This window comes from Mauremys reevesii, linkage group 1 (assembly GCF_016161935.1).
Source record: "Mauremys reevesii isolate NIE-2019 linkage group 1, ASM1616193v1, whole genome shotgun sequence".
Lineage (NCBI taxonomy): Eukaryota > Metazoa > Chordata > Testudines > Geoemydidae > Mauremys > Mauremys reevesii.
Window position 1 is genome coordinate 269,303,944 of NC_052623.1, and position 23,865 is coordinate 269,327,808.

The 23,865-nt window shown below is 46.8% G+C and overlaps 1 protein-coding gene across 16 annotated transcripts in view; it reads left to right on the forward strand.

Annotated features, from left to right (window-relative positions):
- Positions 1-23,865, forward strand: part of TNRC6B (trinucleotide repeat containing adaptor 6B) — a 240,123-nt gene that overhangs the window by 147,397 nt on the left and 68,861 nt on the right. For all 16 annotated transcript variants that reach the window (XM_039489172.1, XM_039489189.1, XM_039489205.1 and 13 more), the window contains one exon: positions 11,026-11,113. In XM_039489172.1, coding sequence (XP_039345106.1) covers positions 11,026-11,113 — 88 coding nt within the window. The remainder of the gene's footprint in view (positions 1-11,025; positions 11,114-23,865) is intronic.

Consider the following 23,865-nt stretch of genomic DNA (forward strand, 5'->3'; position numbering starts at 1 on the left):
TGCCCGCTGCATTGTATTCCAGAGGAGAAGTTTGGATATGATCCCTGGACATACACAAGTCTTTAGCTTTCCTGACTCCTCTTCTTGGGACTTTCCCTTCCCCCATCCCCCTCACTGCCGATGGGTTGTTTGTTTTTTTTTGTTTGACTCTCTCCTCCAATTGTTGTCTTTTAATAAAAGAATTGTGTTGGATTGAAAGCAATCTTTATTCTATAAATTGAAAGCAAAAAGAGCCGTGCAAAGCAACATACAATTATGTTAAACCCACATATTGCATCATGTGCACCAGTCACCTCCTAGCATTACAAGCACTGCACTCCTGAGCATATCAACAAATATTAGTGGCTTTCAGCTTCAAATTGCTGCCTGAAGGCATCCCTGATCCTTATGGCCCTGTGCTGTGCCCCTCTAATAGCCCTGATCTCTGGCTGTTCAAACTCAGCCTGCAGGTGCTGAGCCTCTGCGGTCCAGCCCTGAGTGAAGCTTTCACCCTTCCCTTCCCAATATTATGGCATGTACAGCACATAGCTGTAAGCATAGGAATATTGTCATCGGCCAGGTCCAGCTTCCCATAAAGGCAGTGCCAGCAAGCTTTTAAATGTCCAAAAGCACACTCGACAGTCATTCTCTACTTGCTCAGCTTGTTGAACCGCTCCTTGCTGTTAGCAAGTTGCCCTATGTATGGCTTTACAAGCCAGGGCATTAAGGAGTAGGCAGGGTCTCCCAGGATCACAGTGAGCATTTCGACTTCCCCTATGGTGATCTCCTGGTCCAGGAAGAAAGTCCTTGCTTGCAGCTTCCCGAACAGGAAGTGTTCTGAAAGATGCGTGCATCATACACCTTTCCAGACCAGCCTGTGTTAATGTCTGTTAAACGCCCACGGTGATCCACAAGCTCCTGGAGAACCATTGAGAAATACCCCTTGTGATTAATGTACTCAGTGGCTAGGTGATCTGGTGCCAGAATTGGAATATGCGTGCCATCTATTGCCCCTCCGCAGTTAGGGAAGCCCATTTGTGCAAAGTCATCCACGACGTCATGCATGTTGCCCAGAATCACGGTCTTTTGGAGCAGGATGTGATTAATGGCCCTGCACATTTCCGCCAACACAAGTCCAACAATAGACTTTCCCACTCCCAACCGATCAGCGACCGATCAGTAGCAGTCTGGAGTAGCCAGTTTCCACAGTGCAATCACCGCACGCTTCTCCAACGATAGGGGATCTCTCATTCTTGTGTTCTTGCACCACTTGGCTGGGACGAGTTCATCCCACAGTCCCATGAATGTGGCTTTCCTCATCTGAAAATTTTGCAGCCACTGTTCATCATCCCAGACGTGCATGACAATGTGATCATCACTCAGTGCTTGTTTCCCGAGCCCAAAAGCAGCGTTCCACTGTGGTCAGCACCTCCGTGAATGCCACAAGCAATATCGTGTCATAGCTACTACATGTGGCAAAATCAATGTCGCACTCCTCTCGCCTTTGTATTTTAACAAATAACTCCACTTCCATTTGTGACATGTTTGTCAGAGCGAGCAGCATACTGGTCAACAGTGCGGGATCCATTCCTGCAGGTTGAAGAGGCAGGGCGCACAGTACATAAACTGTTGAAAGATGGTGCCAAATGTGGACGGAAGCACAGGGATTGCCGGGATGTGAAGCAATGCATCACAGGTCATTGGGACAGGACCCAGGATGCCCCGCCAGCTCCTCTACCTTCCTACAGCTCTTAGCGGCAGAAGAGGAAGAGATGCTCTGTGGGATAGCTGCCCAGAGTGCACCGCTCTGAATACCGCAGCAAGCATGAACGCGCTATTGCGCAGGCAACTGACAATGTGAACACAACAGCGGTTTCCCTTCAGCATTCTCTGAGCGGTGCTTTAACTCTGCCAGTGTAAACATGCCCTTGGTCTCAGTTTAGCAGAGTCCTGAACAAGGCTGGCCTTACAGTGAGGTAAGCAACATGGGCAATTGCCCAGAGCACTGTGATCAGGGCTCATCTGGTCAAGAGGCAAGCAGCGGGGTAGGTCTGGGGTGTGAGGCCGTGGAAGGGAGCTTGGGGCAGTGGGGGAGACAGCAGGTCCTGGGGGCAATGGGATGGATAGGGGGCGGGGGGGGGTAAGGAATCCTTGGGATGTAATGGGGGCCAGGGGGGACTTATGGAGGTCAGGGGCAATGGGGGGGGGGCAGGAGGCCAAAATACAAGTTCACTCAGGGCACCATTTTCTGTAAGGCCAGCCCTGCCTCTTAAAGTGAAAATTCAGCCTTCCAAAGGCTCACCCCCGATTGCCACTGCAGGTCTGAAGGGAAGACTTCACCCAGAGTATGGTGGAAGAGAGGGGGGGGGGAGGATCTTTTGCCAGGTAGACCCTCTCCTATTACCGTGGAATTCTGTTTATAGTAAGGTAGGGGTTTTTTTTTGTTTGTTTGTTTTGTGATGGGTTTTTTTGGAGGGAAGAGACAGCTTGTGGTTTAAAAAGAGAGATCTTAACTCTTACTTTCTTCTCTGAAGGCCACCAATGCTCACAGGCAAGCTTTTTGCAGCCTGATTCCCTTATCAGTCTGAGATTTCAGTGTGTTGAATTTGTTGTGGTAAATAAGTTACTCATTCTTCACTCTACCTATTGTTTGTGGGTTTCATAGCCACAAAAGTTCTTTCTGGGTAAAAACTATCCATAAGTTTTAGATAATGGGGCTTTCACCAACACTAAGACCTCGTCTAAAAAAATCAAATCAAATTGTTTAGCTGATAGTTTTGAACCTTTTGAAGTCCTGAATAGGTGTATAGTAGTGCTAGCATTTTTTCAATAAATGGAAGTGATCAGGGTTTTAGTTACATAGACTTGTAACTAGATACTTCAGCAAATAGACTTTCTAAAATTATTTTTATCACCTTTTTAAAATCTGACTCATCTTATCAGTGTTTTTCTATCATGAATGCACATGCATGTTGGCAGCTTCCACCACTCCCCAGTTGCTGTTTAGGAGAAATAATGAATTCTATGTGGATTTTGCAAACTGAGAAGTGGAGGGAGAGGAGGAAGCATTGCTCAAATTTTAGAACTTTGTTCATGTCTCTTTAATTGGCTGTACCTTGGCTAATTTAATCTACTGTGGTTAACTTCTACAGGAGCTTTAACTCTGTTGATATAATTAAATACAAATTGAAACAAATGCCCTAACTTTTTCCCCATGTATTTTTCCTCTCTATCTTTGACTGTACCTGAAACATCATTATAATCCACATTTTAAAACTGTGGTTTGCCCCTCTTCCTTCCAAACACCACTAATGTCTTCGGGGCACATCAGACACCATTCTTCTGCAGACAGTGGCCAAATGAACAACTGTCCCTTTCAAATCAGTGACATCTGCTCATTAATAAGTGCGATGACTTACTGTTGAGTAGCTCAAGGCACTTTCTTTTCTGTGACCTTGTCTACATCAGATAAATTAAACTGGTGCACAAACCATTGTGTGGACCCTTATTTTGAGTGGCTCATTTCGGTTTAGTTTAAACCTGTTCCTCATCGATTTAAACTAAATTAAAATAAGAATGTCCACACAGCTGTTCGTACAGGTTTAACTACATTTGTTTAAAATCACACTTCAGTTAAATTTGGAGGGGAACCAGGAAACTTGCTGAATTTTAATAATGGCCATTTATTACTTTTGAATTTTTCCTTTAAGTAACAAATAAAGAAAATCTGTTTTAATTTCTGCTGTTATGTTAGCGAAATCCCCTTTGATAACCCGCAAGTGAAATTAAAACCAGACAAAACCAGCTATACAGCTGTGAGATTGAACTTTCCAGTCACTGGTCAGAAGGCATCTTGTGTATGAGTTGTATTTTCTGTCCAGTTTTTTAAATTATAAGCTTCTTTGGGCAGGGACCACATCTTCTTGAGTAGATTCCCACGACTATAGGTGGTGCTTAATAGAGAATAAATAATACTCTGTTATTTGACAGGGACATTGAATAATAATGTCTGTGATAAGCCTACCTTTAAAGGGAAATACTCTGTTAGTAGTTTAAATATACTGTAGTCTGATTACGTTCTACAGCAACTTAAAATTCATGATGTTTTACTATGATAAAGCGTATCAGTTGTTCCAGACGTGCTCTTTGGAGAAAGCAGACTCCTTACAGTGACGTTGCTTTGGTTTTCCGCCAAGAAAGCAGGCTACGCTGGCTGCCTGACTGACAAATAACTTTTGCCTTTGGAAAAACACGAATGACAATTTTAAATAATAAAAATATCCAGTAAAAGCAGTATGAATATTGTTTTGTTTATGTTGATACATACACTCCATTTATTAAGTAAAATTATCAATTTTCCTCTACCTGGTGATGAGATTTCATTATATAAATCCATACTCTACTTCTGACTTCTGTCTTTGTTGTCTCAGCTGTATTGAGCTAGTACCATGGTGTGCCCTTGACCTTAAGTAATTTTGTAAGTGGCTCACTGTCCATTCAGGGTAAGAGTAGTGCAATTGGACCACAGACTTACTCATTGCTCTTTCAAACTACACAGTTACTCTTGTATCTGGATGACCTGTTCCCCCAGAGATGCTGTTTCAAACTAACAAAAAGTGATTTGAATGCTTCTCAGTCAATTTTTTTGAAACTTGATATGCTCAAATTGAGTTGGAGAGCTCATTTAAAGCGTTTTCTTGCTGAAGGATATCTGGTCTATAGAATTTCTGTACAGCCTTTAGTTGTCAGGCTTATTATGAGTGCAGCATAACACATTTGCAAGAGTCTGCAGTGTTATGGGATTTAAACATGGTCTTTACACAATTAATGAAGTCCCTTTTTGAGCCTCTTGGGGTTTGTCTACACAGGGATACAAGACCTGCAGCATGTTTGTAGCTGGCCTCGGTCAGCTGGCTCAGGCTGTGGGGCTAAAATTCACTGTGTAGACTTTGGGCTCTCTGGGATCCTGTACCTCACAGGATCCCAGAGCTTGGGCTCCAGCCCAAGTCTGAATTCTACACATCTATTTCTCAGCCCTAGAACCTGAACCCCACAAGCCCAAGTCAACTGACCCAGGCTAGCTGTAGGTTTTTTATCCCTGTGTACACATACCCTTTGATTTGCAACACCAGGTTTCTTACATGGGCTGTTTTTCTGCCTAAAGTTCATGATATTTAAAAAATTGATTTTTCAGAGCTGCTGAGTTAGCTGGTATTGGTACTGACAGAATTCAGTGGAAGTTCTGGATGCTTGGCACCTCTGAAAATCTAGCCACTTTTACTTAGGTGCCCAAGTATGGATTGAGTTCCTATTTTAAGCACTCAGGTTTGAAAATTGTGGCCTGTTTCCAGTGGTTGTCTTGCATTCCCCATTGATTGTCTGGAACTGTCAGAGATCACTTGATGCTTGTTTTTGCCACACAGTTATCTCAGATGTTACCTGTAACTCAGGTCCTGTCTGCACAACAAAACATTTAACCTGAGTGGGGTGGTGTTTTTAACTTGAGTTGCCTGGCCTGTCAGGGGTAGGCTAAAGCCTGAGTTAGCACAGCTCATCAACAGCTAACTTGACCACTCTGCAGTGTGGATGCAGGTCTGCTCCACTTGAGTGCTCCAGCGCCTTTCTGCAGTTCCCCTGTGTCCAGAAATGACAGACGAGTTCTCCCACAATTGACTGGAAAAGAATTAATGAAGTGGCTCAGCTTACTGCAATGAAAATAACCATGGGATGTTCCCCTACAAGTCTTAATGCCACTCACGAATGCATGCAGCACCAGCATGGACACAGCAGCTTCGGTGGTGTTTTTGCATTGTAGCTGTTCTTACAGGAGTGTAGATAACTGAAGTTAAATCTGTTGGGAAGATATACCGTTGGAAAACCTATTTTCTAGAAGAATGCCAGCATCCAAATTGCTCATCTTTTTTTGAGAGTTTGCAGGGCAAACACAAAAAGCTTGCTTCATACAGTTACACCTCTACCCCGATATAATGCGACCCGATATAACACGAATTTGATATAACTCGGTAAAGCAGTGCTCTGGGGGGGCGAGACTGCACACTCCAGCAGATCAAAGCAAGTTCAATATAACGCGGTAAGATTTTTTTGGCTCCTGAGCACAGCGTTATATCGGGGTAGGGGTGTATCAAGTGTTGCCTGACACTGTGTGCTAAGAGTCTATTTCTGAACTCCTAGAAATCCACCTTTCCTGCTTATGTATTGTGATGTTTATCTTCCATCTTTTGCATATTTTTAGTCATAGTTTTCACTTTAAAAGTAGACTATATAGTTTCTCTTTTGTATAGAGACCAATATATAGCATTTTACCTATACATGTGCATATATGTACACTCTTTACTGGTCAGAAACTCTGACATAACGCACTACAATGCACCTCATTTTCTGCCTTGAGTTAAGGAACACGAGAACTTCTGAAAGCTTGTGTGATCTTTCTGGGTCAGAGGCAGTGTGGCTTCAGCAATAAGGAATCTTTGGTACACGCAGATTTCTGAGAAATAAAAATACAAATTTTCTGCTAAATCTAATAAAAGCCATGATTTTCAAAACAGTTAAGTGATTTTGGATGCCAAACTTGAAACCTACTAATAGAGCCTGAATTTCAGAGGATGGATGTTCAATGCTCCCTAATCACTTTTGAAAATCTGGGCCAGTCTTCCTTTATTGTTAGATAATTTAGAAGCTCTTAACAAAATAGTATAAAATAGTTGTGGACAGCTGGAGAGCTTGCCTTTCTTTCTGACTAAATAAATCCTGCTTCTCCGTGCTGTTTTAGGCAAAAGTGGTTGTCCTCAAGACTTTAATAAGTAGATATTGTGAATGTATTAAGTCCCCATTATGATACTTCTTAAAAGCATAAAATGAAGTTGAGGGATTAAAACCCACAAATTCCCTTCTTTTAAAAACTGTCAAGATGAATTATGCTTATTTTTAAAGATAGAAAATGAATTTTATTAGGCCACCAAAATTATTTTATTGACAATAAAAAGTTATGAATACGAGATTTTGAAAAAATATAGCATAGCTGTTGGATTGAGAGACCTTTTAAAATATACACAGACTTTTATAAAGATGATGAGTAAAATGCTTGCCCTTCCTTGCAGCTTAGCAAACTTTCTTTTTCAGAGATGTGATGTGTTGATCTACTGATAAACTGTGTTGCAAACAAAAACAGGACCCCCATGCCATTGTATTACTTTGTTTGCTAATTTAGAGCTAATACATTACCTTCCAATGTTGAACTTGTCAGTCAAAGCAGTCAGTCACTAAACATAATACATGTGTATGGACTCCTAGAATGGGGGAAAAGCACTGGTAGGCAGGATTCCTGGGTTCTGTTTGCAGCTTTTTACAGGCTTCGCATGTGATCCTGATACAAGAGTTTGTAGGACACTTTCAAAATGAAAGTCACATTTGTATGAAATTTTATATCTATTATTGTTATATCATTTAATACTATTGTACCAGAACACTTTCTCCAGTTTATTTCCTTCTTTTCACTTTTGTGTGTTTGACAGCACTTGGTGTAATACAGCAGTTTCAGGTCTCTCATTGGTCAGTTTCCCCTGTTTTTATGGGTCTTGGACCCAACTGCAGGAGAGAGAAATATGGTTTAAAATGGGAAAATGTGATTGTATAATCACAAAAATTGGCAGTGGAACTCAGAGGTACACGTGATATCTGAAACTATGTTTAGCTAATTTTTTCCTAATTGACTAGTTTTTAGTTAATGGTGTTTCATTAAACTTTCTGTGCCTCAGATTCTCCATCCATTATATAGGGATAATTTCTTACCTCACAGGGGTTTATGAGGCTTAATTCATGTTTGTCAAGAGTTTGGGATCCTCTGTATTATGCCTCTCTTCTGCAAATCACTTTAGCAAATACTTATATCCCATTGAACTCAATGAAACTTGAGCACATGCCCACGTTTGCTGAATCGGGGCCTAAATAATTACAAAATATTGTTTTTATTTGTTATATTGATGCAGTTTTTGACAGATGTTCTAATAAGCATAACCTTTGTAAAATATTAAAATATCCTTGTAAAATAATTCATAGAATGAAAGAGGTTAAGTGATTCAGAGACAGGAGGTTCTCCACTGTCTTAACACTGATTCCTTTAGCTTAATTTTCTGGGTACTCCTGAAGGCAGGCATCTCCTGTAATCACCTTCCCTTCAGTATGTCATCACTAAAGCAAATAACTACAGCTAGATCTTCAATTTATAATCTTCAAAGCTACTGTCTCTAGCTGTGTTTCGATTACAGCCTATCGTAAACTGTATCTTCAGCTTTATGTGCCTGGCTGCACAGAATTCTTGTCCTGATTTCCTTCCCTACACATTTAATCCTTGCCCGTCCACTTCCAAAAGGAGGGAAACTACTTTAAAAGAGAAACTTATCCACATGGCATGATGTTAGACCCAGCTGTCCACTACTGCTAAGTCTGGTGTTTTTGACATCACAAGTTGTTGTAATTGAATTACATTTTTAGTGTCTCTTTCAGCAGCTCCTTTTGTACAGCTCTTTAACATCTTGCACATACGACTAGAAATAATTGCTTTTCAGTAATGGTACTATTTATAAATGGCACATAAAGACCAGAAAGCATACTTAATGCTACGTTATTTTAAAATATCTTTACAGCATGAAAGAACAAACTCTGATTCTGTTTTAATAGCTTAAAATCTGAGTATCAGAATAGAGAGTTTGATTTATATTTTGGTTACAAACACAGGCTCAAGCAAAAATGAAAATCTGTTTAGTTTTTGCTCTTTAATTCCATGAAAGTATTGTTAAGGTTCCTTCCCCAGTCTGAACTTTAGGTTACAGATGTGGGGACCTGCATGAGAACCTCTAAGCTTAACTACCAGCTTAGATTTGGTTTTGCTGCCACCACCCAAATTATTTATGAATTATTTGGGAAACTTCGTCTACTCCCCCCCACCCCCGAATATCTCCTTCCCAAGTACTATTATAACCCTTCCCTGGGTAGCCTTGAGAGACTTCTCAACCAAGTTCCTGGTGAACATCGGTTACCCTTGCCTTTATAGTTATAACAAGTATCGAGTAGGTGCTCCTCTTCACTCCCCATCATATGCTTGTCAGTACAGCCGAAGAACGGTGGGATTTGTCTTTGCCATCGCATAGAGCTGGGAAGTGCACTTTGACATTTTGTAGAGCAAAGGAGAGAGTGAGAACTGAGCTGGTCTATAAACTACTAGACTGTAGGTGTGTAAAGCAAGCTGTTCAGCATGACATGAAATACTTGCTTTGAATTCTGTGAAATGGGGACCTGCCAGTCTGTGTGCACTCCATTTGCTCATAGACAGAAGGATAGTGGATCTAGAGAGACCAAGTGTCTCTTTTCAGCAGGATAGCCTGAGCTCAGGAGACCAGATAATTGTTCTGTTAATCTCCCTGGAACTCTTGCGGCTGGGATGTGCAAAGAGAGCTGCTTAAACTCCTTGTCTATATCAGGCTTCAGAAAAGGATTTTATATGTGTAAATTCAGTGATTGGTTACACAAATGCCTTTCTGTACACATGTGTGGTAATAGCATGTGAGAGTGCAAATTTAGAAGCCAACTAAAGTAGTAATCTGTGGGAGGAAACCTCTGGAGTAGCTATCTCTGATGAAGGGGTACTAGATATTTTTTTCAACTTTCTTGTTCAAACCTATTCACAAGAGAGGGCACTTTATTTTGGGTAATTTGTAGTTCTGTGTTAAAGTAAGCTTTTTTTTCTAAAGTCTTGTACTTCTGTGACATAAGCATTTCAGTCAACAGCAATATGTCTTTTGCCTATTCCAGTACAATATAAACACATCTATGTATTAACTGTTTTGCATCTCAAAGCTTTATAAATCTGATGGTGCTATGCATTAATCTACATTAAAATAGTTTGAATACTTGGTGTATATCTGCCACTTGAATCTCTTTCCTCATGAAGAAACACGGTAAATTATATCTGTAAGCTACTATCTTCAAAATATACTGGATATATTCTTCCTGCTTCCTTTGCACACCCTATCCCGCAAAAACCCTCATACCTTGATCAGCCATCAAATTTTTTTTTTACATTAGTTGTCCTAACCTCCACCTAGTAGAATGAAATTATTCCAGGCGAGTTGAAATCTTGTTGGTCCAAATTCCCTTGGAGTGGATGAAGATCGCCAATCAAATGAAAATGTGACTCACCATAGAAACAGCTCACCCTGTAGCATAGATGTGGTGAATTAACCAATCACTTTCTGGCACATTCATATTTAATAGAAAACATAGCAACAAAGATGATAGCATGACAACGGCAGCATCTGCCCAAGAGAAATTTTTTGGAGAAAAAAATGCCTATGAAAAAAGATTCCCTGGAATGTCATATTTTTAATGTATGCTTCATGACAAAAAATGCTGTAGGTGGATACAATATCCTAGAAATTAAAGTTGTGTATAATAAATGATGGTTTGGATTTAATATGACACACCTAATGGCTTACAAATGACATAGCTACAAGCAAATGAACAATCTTCCACTTGTGAAGATAAATGCCATATGAGACCAAAGCATTATATATTAGAATTACAGTTTCTATGTTTTGTCAGGGGAAAAATGCACAGGATTTTTCAGGAAATAATACAGATAGTACAGCCCAATTTCATGAGCATTTTTAAAAAAATCCTCTTTGGGTTGTTCACAGGCATGTACTTAATGTATACAAGGTTTGACTTGAATGGGACATTCTGTAGATACAGGGGTTTTCTCATGCACTGCAAGTTGCAGGATTGGGACCATATTGAGCTATCAAATACAAATTACAATCTGGGTTTGATATAAACCCCCAAGAGCAGATTCTGAGTGGACTAAAATATTTGCCCATGTTCTCTTATCTGTCAGATTAGAGATGGAAGAGATCTAAGTCTGTTATTTCAGATAACTTTCCTTGACAGAGGAATGGAGAGAGAATGAGTGTGAATGTGTGTGCGTGCGCACATAGTTTGACTGTGTCTTGATCAATTATTTGGTTTTGACAGAGAGAAGGAGCAAGAAAGGGAAGAACAGTTAATGGAAGACAAGAAAAGGAAGAAAGAGGATAAGAAAAAGAAGGAATCTACTCAGAAGGTAGGTTTGATATTTGAAGTCTCCCTACTCCCAATTGTTAAATACACCGCTACCTCGATATAACGTCACCCGGTATAACACGAATTTGGATATAACGCAGTAAAGCAGTGCTCTGGAGGGGGCGGGGCTGCGCACTCCGGTGGATCAAAGTAAGTTCAATATAACACGGTTTCAGCTATAATGTGGTAAGATTTTTTGGCTCCCAAGGACAGCGTTATATCGAGGTAGAGGAGTATATAGAATCCTGTTCAGCAAGTGTTTGCTTCTTTACTTACTGAGTCTTTGTGAAAATGCTTCATTGTCTGAAGTATGGCAATGCCTCATTGAGGATTCTGGGTTTTGTGTTAGTTTGCTTAAAGTTTAATTGTATGGTATGGTTTGAATGTCTTTTGTTATTTTTAGAGGACTGGAGGGAGGAGGAGATTAACTGTCTTCATGATGTTATAAAGTAGTATTACAGGCGGACTGAATAGCGGTTCTTCTGATCCTTGCACCTCCAGCTGTTGGTTTTTTGTTTTGTTTTGTTTTTAATATATACCTCTCTCTGCAGTGAAATTGAGTGTAAACTCAAAACTTACATTTGGGAGAGGAAAGATAATGGAATTTTTTTATTTTGAGGGGGCATAAAAGAGAAGGAATAAATGGATATTTAATAGTAAAGCTCCTTTTATGATGCATCTTTTTCTGAATCTTCAGTCTTAGAGAAATGTGTGTGGTTGGGGGGGGAGGGGGGAGGCAGAGTAAACAGTTGTTGTGCCCAGCTAGTAATTCTGAGTAGTCAGTTTGCTAATGGAAGTGTTACCTGAAATGGCTTTCAAGAAGTCTAGAAAACTGTTTCAGGAACTGACAAAAATTGTAACATGAAAAGGGTCTGTTTGAAACATTTCCATGTTTGTATTAATAAACATCCATTTAAATCAGGAGCAGAAAGGAATCCTCATAAGTGAAGCTAATTGCTATCTGTTCTTGTGATGCCTAAAAAACCTATTCATGTCACTGAGTACTTCAGCTGGTATTGTTTCAGTTATGCTGTGTGGATTCTTACTGAAAGAGGGCTACACTGAAATTCTCCCATGCCAGTTTTACTTTGGCCTACTAAAGGCTTGTCTAAATACAATTGTTCTTTCAATTTACCTACCTTAGTTTAGGAACTGATACAGTTAACAGTGCAGCTTCCGGTGTGGATGCATTTATAGTGCAGTTACATTGATATAAATGTATTAATATCAGTATAGCTTGTTTGAGTAAATTTACTAGAAGATCTGATTTGATTTATCCCAAACCTGTTACAAGAGAATTTCTGAATCTACTGATTGGGGTTTCTTTAGTCCATCTGATAACATTTCACTTCCTTATCACTACTTAATAGTGGAGTATAAAAAATAAAATAACTGACCTTCTTCGAGTGTTTGTTCATGTCAATTCCAGTCAGGTGTGTGTGCACAGTTGTCAGAAGATTTTCCCTTAGCAGCTCCCATCGGGTCAGCTGTGGATCCCCCTGGAGTGGCGCCTTCATGGCGCTCAATATATGACCCTGCCGACCCAGCTTCTCCTCTGTTTCTTCTTACCACCCTTGACTGTCATTGGAACTGCGGTCGCTTACTTAGCAAGTGCTTCCCTTTGTGTTCTTCATATAATTAGCTTAGCCTAGTTTAGTTGTAGTTAATCTTAGTTATTAGTTGTGTATATATTGTATATAGTGAGGTTTGGGAATGGGTTTCCCCAATCCCAACCCACCCTTGGGCTCTAGGGCATGCTGCGAGAGCCCAAAGCTTTAAATTCTGCAGAACCTGCAGTAAGCCTGTGCTAACGAACGACCCCCACGACTTGTGTCTGACGTGTCTGGGAGAGGCACACCAGACAGAAAGCTGCAAGATCTCCAGGGCTTTTCGCCCCATAACTAAAAAGGAGCAAGATTTCCGATTGAAGCAGTTGCTTATGGAATCCGCCCTTCGTCCCCAGTCTGCTGTGGCCCGCCAGGGCCCTGCACCAAGCACGTCCGTATGGAGTGCCCCGGCATTGGTAAGTGACATAGTGCTGAGGAAGGACTCTAGTCTAAGAGACCCTTGGCACCAGCACTGCAGGATGCAGAGGCAACCCGGCAACGCTTGCATTCACCAGTGCCGTACAAATGTCATAGAAAAGCTGACAGGGTGCTCCCCAGTGCAGAAAACATCAGGACCTGCAGGCGCGGTACTGGGGCATCCCGTGAAGGAGCCCTTGGCGTCCAGGCAGTAAGAGTCGGCGACATCGACTTCGGTTCCCACGGCACAGCGACTCCTGGGATGGGCAATGCCAGGTGGAGGAGTTGGAGTTACCCTCCACCCCGGACGCTTTTGAAGCCACCAGAGACTTAATATTGATGATGGCTGCTCAGCCCCCGGTGATTAGCGATAAGCCCCAGCTGCCACTGCGACCAGCACCGTCTAGAACAGGGGTGGGAAAACTACAGCCTGGGGACCTCCTGGGCCCCCAGAGGCCCACCCTAGCCCCCTGGAGGCTCCCCCCTGCTCACTCTCAGCCTCCCCTCGCCCTCCGCCCGCCCCTGCTCGCAGCTCGGCTCGCTCGCTTCCAGGCAGCACCGCTGGCAGCAGGGCCTGGGCAGTGGGGCCTGACAGCAGGGCTGGTGTGCCCAGTGGTGCGTGCGTGCGGCTGCAGCGTGCGGCAGTGCAGGCACACTGCTGGGCCACTGCACAGTGGCAGTGGGGCAGGGCAGCAGCACAGAGGGAGGGGGGGCAGGGGGGGGAGGGCAGGGGTGGGGAGGGGGGGGGTGGGCAGGGTGGGGGGGGGGGGGATGGGGGTGAATGGGGTGGGGGATGGGGAGGAAGGGGGGGGAATGGGGGGTTGGAGGGGGCAGTAGGGGGGGGGGGGGGGGGGGGGCAGGGGGGGGGGGGGGGGTTGGGGGGGGGGTGGGGGATGGGGTTGGGGGGTTGGGGGGTCAGGAGGGGAGGAGGGGAGGGAGAGGGGGGGAGAGAGGGGAGAGGAGGGGGGGGAGGACAGGGGAGGGAGGGGGGGGGGGGGGGGGGGGGGGAGGAGGCTGGGGGGGGGGGGGGGGGGGCAGAGTCAGGGGCGGGGGGGGGGGGGGGTGGGGATAAGGCCATCCTCCTCTCCTCCTCCATCCCTCTCTACCCAATAATAACCCTCCAATGCAGCAAAAAGTCAAAAATGCTGCCCTAGGTCTAAAAGCAAGATGGCCTGATGATCAGATGGTCACCCACACCCCCCTCCACGCCATCCTCAAGGCACCAAGGCTCCACTCTCACACACTGGCACTCGCAAGGGTTCCCTCCAGCCCCTGGCAGCCACCACTCCCTGGCGAGGCAGAGAGGAGAGCTCTGAGAGAGCTCTGAGAGAGGACCAGCACCATCCCCCCCCCACCACCTGACACCAGTATCCCCAATCATCAGTCCCACACAGGCCAGTGCAGCACCACACCACACCACCACACTGTGTCCATCGATTCGTGATCATTCTTCCTCCTCAGATCATACACCTCACACAGCCCGTCACAGCAGGCATAAAGCCAGAGAGACAAGAGAGGGAGGCATGGTAATGTAACCCCAAAGTGGCAGGCTCTGGTGCAATGGCTTTTGGCCTGACCTGGCTTACCACCACCCCAGGGCTCCTTTTCCGCTCTCCCCGCGTCTCTCTCGCACCGACCACCCCAGACAGCCAAGGACTGGCCTATGCTCTGTGGTTCTGAGGCGACCCTGGCACAAGCCCCACAGCTGGCCCAGGTCACCTCCGAGGCATGATCCATTTGCAAGGCCAGGATACAGAGGCCCCAGATGCTGAGTCGGAGGGTCAGGAGGACCCTGTACCGCCTCTGGCCTCCTCATCTTCATCCCCAGATAGAGCGGTGGTGGGAGTTTCAACCTCAGGCCCTACCCCAATTGACCACAGGGCCCACCAGGACCTTCTATGCAGGATTGCCCGTAACATGGGGTTACAGGCAGAGGAGATAGTCGAACATGAAGACCCCATGGTCGACATCCTTGCGCCAGAGGGACCATCCAGGGTAGCTCTGCCACTAATAAAAACTATCCAGAGCAATATTAAGACTCTGTGGCAGACCCCTGCCTCAGTCCCGCCCATTGCCAAGGGCGTAGAGTGCAAGTACTTTGTTCCTTCCAAGGGATACGAGTACTTGTTCTCTCACCCGCAACCATACTCTCTTGTAGTATCAGTGATGAATGAGAAAGAGAGATGAGGCAGCAAGGGCTGGCCCCTAAATGCAAGGAGTCAAAAGGATGGACCTTCTCACCAGGAAAATCTGCACAACTGGGGGCCTGCAGCTGAGGATAGCTAACCAGCAAGCTAGCCTCAGCAGGTACAACTTCAACTCATGGGCCTCCATGTTGAAGTTGAAGGAGCTGATTCCACCAGACTCCACAGCCGAGTTCTTGGCTATCATTGATGAAGGGAAGGCAGTGGCGTGAACCTCCCTCCAGGCTTTGTTGGACTCAGCCGCCCACACCCTTTCCTCAGGAGTAGCCATGAGTAGAGCTCATGGCTACAGGCATCCAGGTTGCCCCCAGAGCTGCAACAAACCCTGAAGGACCTACTATTCGAAGGTGCAGGGTTATTTTCGGAGCAAACAATCTCCAAGCTCCACAGTCTCAAAGACTCCCGGGTGACTATGAAGTTTTTGGGTATGCACACCCTGGCAACCCAACAACAACATTTCAAGCCCCAACTGCAACACCACCACCCATATCCTCCTAGGCTGAGGCCGGATTTTTATAGATGATTGGATAGGAACGGCAGGCGCAAACCTTCCAGTCCCGCTTCTGGGCAGGGCCAAGGTCTAACTAAACTTTCTTTGGGCTCTAAAAAGACCTTTTGAAGGGACACCCGAGGATGGCACGCCTGCCATGACACTGGATCCTTCCCCGTGTTTTATGAATCATCTATCCCACGTCTACAATTCTTGGTCCCAAATAACATCAGACCGCTGGGTTCTTTGCACGGTAGAAGTGAGATATTCTCTCCAATTCTGTTCCTTCCCTTCCCATCCCTCTTCAGGGACTCTTCTCACGAGCAACTCCTTATCCAGGAGGTGCAGGTGCTCCTTAAAGCAGGGGCAGTGGAGGAGGTCCCTCAAGAGCTAAGGGGCAAGGGATTCTAGTCCCGTTATTTCCGATTTTTCCGGTTTGTGGTCGACCAAAAACATTATCAGTTCACGGGCCTCCCCTTTGGCCTGTCAAAAGCCCCCCAAGTGTTCACCAAGTACATGTCTGTCATAGCAGCCTTCCTCCAAAGGAGGTAATTGCAGGTATACCTGTACCTCAATGATTGGCTGCTCAGGGACCTCACCAGGGAGCAGGTGGAGTTTCAAGTCCAATTAGTCAGATCTACTTTCGACAGACTGGGTCTCCTCCTCAATGTGAACAAGTCAACCTTGTCACCGACCCAAAGAATAGAGCTCATCAGGGCGCTACTGGATTCGATATGGGGTTTTTTTGCTGGAGAACCGATTCCAGGTCATGGCGGACATTATTCAAGGCCTCAGGAGATTCCTGACCACCACAGCAAGGGGATGCCCGAGTCTCCTCGGCCACATGGCAGCCTGCACTTACATGGTCCGCCATGGCAGACTGAGGCTCAGGCCACTCCAGGTGTGGCTCACTTAGGCTTATTGCCTGGGACGCAACAGCCTGGACATAGTGGTCACGGTGCCAGGGCAAGTACTCGAGTCCCTTCAATGGTGACTCGACTCTCAGGCAATCTGCAAGGAAGTTCCATTCAACAGGCCCCAGCCCTCCTTGTCCCTTGTAACAGACATGTCAACTCTGGGATGGGGCGTGCATTTGGGAAACCTCCAGACACAGGGCCTGTGGTCATGGGAGGAGCTTTCCCTTCATATCAATATCAAGGAGCTCAGGGCAGTACGGTTAGCATGCTAAACCTTTCAGGCCTGACTACAAAGTCAATGCGTGGCAGTGACGACGGACAGCAGCACTGCCGTGTGTTACATCAACAAGCAGCGTGGAGCCCGTTCCTCCCCCCATGTCGAGAAGCCCTCTGGCTGTGGGAATTCTGCATAGCTCACTCCATTCACCTGGAGGAGTCCTATCTCCTAGGAGTTCAAAACAAATTAGCGGATCACCTCAGCAGATTGTTCCGCAATCATGAGTGGTCTATCTGTCCAGATGTCATACACTTCCTCTTCCAAGGGTGGGGGGTTTCCCCAGGTTGACCTGTTTGCCTCCAGGAGCAACAGGAAGTATCCAATGTTCTGCTCCTTCCAGAATCAGTCTTGGCTCATCACAGATGCATTTCTGCTTCCCTGGGGAGGCCGCCTGTTGTACGCCTTTCCCCCAATTCCTCTCGTGCACAAGGTACTTCTCAAGGTCCTCAGGGACAGAGAAGAGGTAATTCTTGTGGCCCCTACAACACTGGTACACCACGCTCCTGGAACTGTCAGTGGACACTCCGATTGAGTTACCACTGCATTCCGATCTGATCACACAGGACCACGGTTGCCTTCACCACCCGAGCCTCCAGTCCCTCCATCTCATGGCCTGGAAGCTTCATGGTTAAACTCCATGGAGCTTCCCTGCTCAGAAACAGTAAGGGAGGTCCTACTTGGCAGTAGGAAATGATCTACTATGGCCACATATCTAGCTAAGTGGAAAAAGTTCACTTGCTGGTGTGCCCAGCAGCGTACACCCACCTCCACTGCCTATTCTACCTCATCTTCTGTACCTGTCTGTAACAACAACAACAAGGACTGCACATCATCAAAACATCATCTGCTGCTATCTCCAGCCCCACACCTGGGGGCGTCTGGCGATCCGTATTTTTCTAACCCCATGGGGCCCATTTCTCAAAGTTTTTTGGAATGCCTACATCCTCAGACCAGAGAGCCTGTCCCAGCGTGGGATCTCAGTCTTGTCCTCTCCAAATTATTGGGACCCCCTTTTGAGCCAATAGTGACTTGCTTCCTTCTCTGTCTATTGTAGAAGGTAGCCTTCCTGGTGGCCATCACATCAGCTAGGAGGGTATCAGAGCTAAAGGCCCTTACCTCTGATCCACCCTACATGGTCTTCCACAAGAATAAGGTGCAACTCGGGCCTCACCCAGCCTTTCTTCCCAAGGTAGTGTCACTCTTTCATACTAGCCAAGACATTTTTCTACCTGTCTTCTATACTAAGCCTCATGCCAGTAGTCAAGCAGAGGCTACACTCATTGGATGTTCGGCAAGCGCTACATTGTGCACACTAAGCTGTTCAGGAAATCGAACCAGCTATTTGTAGAGGTGGTAGACTGGATGAAAGGACTCCTGGTCTCATCTCAAAGAATATCTTCCTGGATCATGTCCTGTATCCGCACGTGCTACGAGTTGGCCCAGGTCCTAGCCCTGGCACTTACGGCACATTCCACGAAGGCACGGACCTCGTCAGCGGCGTTTCTGGCCCAGGTCTCGATGCAAGAAATTTGCAGGGAAGCAACGTGGTCCTCGGTGCATACGTTGACCTCTCATTATGCTATTGCCCAGCACGCCAGAGATGATGCAACATTCAGCAGAGAGGTGCTCCAATCAGCGTTTCCTTAACTCCGACCCCACCTCCGGGGTAGTCACCTGAAATTGACATGGATAAGCGCTCGAAATAAAAACGGTTACTCACCTTCTCATAACTGTGCTTTGAGATGTGTTGTTCATGTCCATTCCAATACCCACCCTCTTACCCCTCTGTCGGAATAACCGGTAAGAAGGATCTGAGGAGTCGCCGGTTCGGCAAGGTCCTATATTGAGCACCATGAAGGCGCCACTCCAGGGGGCTCCACAGCCGATCCGACAGGAGCTGCTAAGGGAAAACTTTCCAACAACTGTGCACGCAGTGCGCACACACCTGATTGGAATGACCATGAACAACACATCTCGAAGAACAACAGTTACGAGAAGGTAACTGTTAGGTTTTTGGTTTTTTTCCCCCAACTAATGATGTGCAGAGCCAAGAGCTGCTTCGCTAGCACCCTTTAAGAAGAAACTGGTGACCTCTGAGGCTAGCACACTGGTATTTCAGTGATACAAGAGCAATTTGGAAAGCTTGTTACAGAAAATCAGGCTGCTGTTGTAAACTTGTAATAACTCAAGTACAGGAGAAGAAAGCAGCAAGAAGAGGCAGCTAGCTCATTCAAAAGATTATTGATCATCTTGAAACATCACTGTTGGATCTTGTTGACTGTTCAGAGTTCTGAATGTAGAAGTCAAATGCTGGCCACTTTCAGATCGTTGTTCACTGCCTGTCAAAGAATATACAACATGACTTTCTCCAGTAGTTTGCCGTTGTGGTAACCACCCAAAATCCTGGGGAAGATGACATCTGTTTATCTTCTAGAGGATCGTCTTGTAGTAATGTTTTTAGGGGGAAATATCTGGGGATAAGGGGAAGAAAGACTTGATCAGCTGAAGAGGGATGAGAGGCTTTTTGCATTGTGTTCAATAACATATTTGAACACAAGGTGGTAAATAGGTTTTAGGGCATCTACTGTTACGTTTTAACAGAGTGCTGATAGAGGTTGTGAAGTTGTTTAAAATTGGTGTTCTGTGTCAAAGAATTTCTTCTTCAAGTGCTTGTTCATGTCAATTCTAGTCAGGGGTGGGTGTGTGTGTGTGTGTGCACGTGCACGATGGCCGGAAGATTTTTCCCTTAGCACCATCCATCGGGTTGGCCTGGGCGCCCCTTGGAGTCGCGCCTTCATGGCACCTAATATATAGCCCTGCCGACCCACCACCCCTTCAGTTCCTTCTTACCGCCACTGACAGTGGCTGGAACGTCCATTGGCTCTTGCTCAGCAAGTTTTCTTCTCTATTCCATGTATATAGTTAGTTAGTTGTTAGTAGTACTCCAGTTAATAGTTAGTATAGTTAGTAGTTGGAGTTCTCTCCCCTACCCCCAGCCCCAGCGCCGTGGCATGCCCTGGTCCCCAGGCTTTAAGAGCTGCATAGCTTGTGCCAAGCGCATGCCGAAGAATGACCCACACTCGCTGCGTCTTCGGTGCCTGGGGGAGACCCATCTGAAAGATTGTTGTAAGATCTGCCGCGAGTTCCTCCCGAGAACACTTAAAGAAAGGGAACAGCGGCTGAAGGTGATCCTCATGGAGGCAGGCTTATGCCCCAACTCCAACCCGGGCTCGAGAGACCCGACCCCTACGGCGGCGTCCTCAACGTGGAGTGCCCCAGCGCAGTTGGCAACTTCGGCGCCAAGGAAGGACTCCTCCAGGGATGCTTGGCACCGCTGCGGCTCTTCATGGGACCCATCTGATGGTAGGCACCACTCCCACTCACCAATGCCTCAAAAGAAGAAAAAGCCCGACGACCGTTTTCCTCAGGCTAAGCCTTGAGAAGTGTGACCCCAGGCGGGCCACTCCTTGGCGTCTCCTTCTGGGGCCGTGTCGACTCCTGTCCAGGTGAGGCTGTTGAGTGCAGCCCCACCTCGATCACCAGCGCCTACACAGCAGCTTCAGCTCCTGTCCACTCCAGAAGCGTACCAGGCTGCTAGAGATCTCCTCCACCTGACGGCACTGTTCTCGCCTGCCAGGGGGGAACCCTCAGTGCTGGCGGAGCCCTGTCCTCCAGTGCATTCTAAGGGAAAGCCAGCTATGTTGAGGCACTCCACTTTGCCTTGTCTATCGGTGCCTACATGCTCCAACAGAGAGCCTTCCCGCTCCCTGAGCTCTCGATGTTCGAGGCACGGAGGATCGGCTCCTCCATGGTCTTCAGTGTCTGAGACCTCAAAGTCGGAGCCTGACTCCTATCGCTCGAGTAGGAACAGAAGCTGTAGAGCAAGGTCGGGCAGAGACAGAAGGGAGCAGCAGCCATGGCCTCTGCAGTGGCAGAACCCGCCTCAGTGGCCCTTCTGGACTCCCTGGGCTTATCACCAGGGCCCACGCTCAGTGACGTCTTCAGTGGCCTCTGCAACTTTCGTGCTGCCTTCCGCAGTGCATCCGCCCCCGGCGTCTATGGTCCCGACGCCTTTGCCTCCGGCACTGTCGTCAACTCAGGCACTGTGCTCAGCTCCGACTTTGGCACCGGCCTTCACTACCTCGATACAGGCATGTACGACCCCGGTGCTGATGTTGGCACCAGGCCCCCCAACCCCGGCGGCTCCTGTGAACGTGCCAAAGCAGCTCCCTCTGGAGACACTGATGCCGATGTTGGCTGCGACGCCTATGGTCCCAGCACCATCATCGGCACCATCTCCTCCAACGCTGCCCCAGGAGTCACGTGATCCATCCAGGGCAGATGGTAGGGAGCTTCCACTACCAGCACACACTTCCTCCCGCTCGTCACCAGATAAAGCATTGGCAGGGACGACCATAGCTCCTGCATTAGCGGATAACAGAGTCCTATAGCAGTTGCTACGCAGGGCTGCCCAAGGTCTGGGCATCAAGGCTGAGAAGGTCATAGAGGACACAGATCCCATGGTGGACATCCTAGCACCCTCGGGGCCTTCACACGTTACCCCTCATGAAGACGGTGGTGGACACCACCAAGACCTTACGGCAGATGCCGGCATCCCTGCCACCCACTGCCAAACGTAATGAGTGGCAGTATTTTGTCCCCTCCAGAGGCTTTGATCATCTCTACTCCCATCCACTTCCAGACTCGCTGGTTGTTGACGCGGCTAACCAGCAGGAGAGACGAGGTTTCCAAGGTCCTTCCCCAAAGGATAGAGATGCTAAACGCTTGGACCTCATGGGTAGAAAAATCTACTCCACTGGTGGTTTGCAACTCCCATATTGCTAACCAGCAGGCCATTGTGAGCAGGTACTCTTATAACACCCGCGCTTCAGTGGCGAAGTTCACGGAGCTCGTCCCTTCGGACTTTCTGTCAGAGTTCACCACCTTGGTGGAAGAAGGGAAATTAGTCTCCCGTGCTTCATTGCAGGCAGCTTTAGATGCTGCAGATGCTGCCATAAGAGTCATGGAGACGGGTGGCTGTGCGGCGGGGGGCCTGGTTGCAAGTCTCAGGGTTACCCTACAAAGTCCAACAAACAATTCAAGACCTCCCATTTGAGGGTGAGATTCTGTTTTCAGAGAAGACAGACAAATGGCTCCGCAGCCTGAAAGATTCCCAAGTCACCCTCAGATCCTTGGGCTTGCATATCCCTGCCACATAGCGGAGACACTTCCGCCCACAACCTCCTCAAAGGTTCCAGCAGCAGAACCGCCAGGACAATTCTAGGAGGAGGAAATGGAGCGGTAGGAGAAGGCAACATCCCTCCGCTAATCAAGGCCAGTCCAAACCATCCTCTGGCCCTAAACCGGCCTTTTGAGGGTGCGGTCAAGGACAGTGCACCAGACCAAAGACTGGATCTACCCCACCTTACCTTTTCCTCCTGACTATTCCCTTTTTACCATGCATGGTCCCGTATAACTTTGGACCGCTGCGTGCTTCGCATGGTAGAGAAGGGATACTCCATCCAATTCTGTGCCCTCCTGCCCTTCCACCCCCCTTCCCCGTCCCTCTTCAGGGACCCTTCTCATGAGCAACTTCTCATTCAGAAGGTGCACTTGCTTCTAGCACTGGGGGCAGTGGAGGAGGTTCCACTGGAGCACAGGGGCAAGGGTTTCTGTTCCCTCTATTTCCTAATACCAAAGGCCAAAGATGGCTCCATGCTATCCTGGACCTGCTCAACCTCAACAAGTTTGTGAAGAAACTCAGGTTCCACATGGTCTCCCTGACCTCCATTATCCCTTCTCTGGATCCAGCAGACTGGTATGCTGCCCTCGACTTGAAGGACATGTATTTTCACATAGCAGTCGCGCACAACCACAGAAAATTCCTCAAGTTTGTGGTCAATGGTTCCTATTACCAATTTACTGTCCTCCCTTTCAGCCTGTCAGCGGCACCTTGAGTCTTCACCAAGTGCGTGGCAGTCGTCGTCGCCACCTTTCTGCTGAGACATCCGGTACAGGTGTCCCATACCTCGACGACTGGCTGGTCAAAGGCCGATCCATGGGTCAAGTGGAAGCTCAGGTGGCATTCATAGAATCATAGAATATCAGGGTTGGAAGGGACCTCAGGAGGTCATCTAGTCCAACCCCCTGCTCAAAGTAGGACCAGTTCCCAACTAAATCATCCCAGCCAGGGCTTTGTCAAGCTTGACCTTAAAAATCTCTAAGGAAGGAGATTCCACGACCTCTCTAGGTAACCCATTCCAGTGCTTCACCACCCTCTAGTGAAAAAGTTTTTCCTAATATCCAACCTAAACCTCCCCCACTGCAACTTGAGACCATTACTCCTTGTTCTGTCTTCTGTTACCACTGAGAACAGTCTAGATCCATCCTCTTTGGAATCCCCTTTCTGGGAGTTGAAAGCAGCTATCAAATCCCCCCCTCATTCTTCTCTTCTTCAGGCTAAACAATCCCAGTTCCCTCAGCCTCTCCTCATAAGTGATGTGCTCCAGCTCCCTAATTATTTTTGTTGCCCTCCGCTGGACTCTTTCCAATTTTTCCACATCCTTCTTGTAGTGTGGGGCCCAAAACTGGACACCAGAGCCACCTTCGAGAATCTGGGCCTGCTACTGAACGAGGTGAAATTGACTGTCCCTGGCCCAGAGGTTAGAGTTCATGGGGGGCGGTTCTGGACTCAACCCAAGCCAGAGCATTCCTCCCGCCACCACCGCGAGAAATTGTCTCAAACTGCTCGGCCACATGGCAGCCTGCACGTATGTGGTTTGGTATGCCAGACTCAGGCTTCGACCACTTCAGTTGTGGCTTGCATCAGTGTACAGACCAG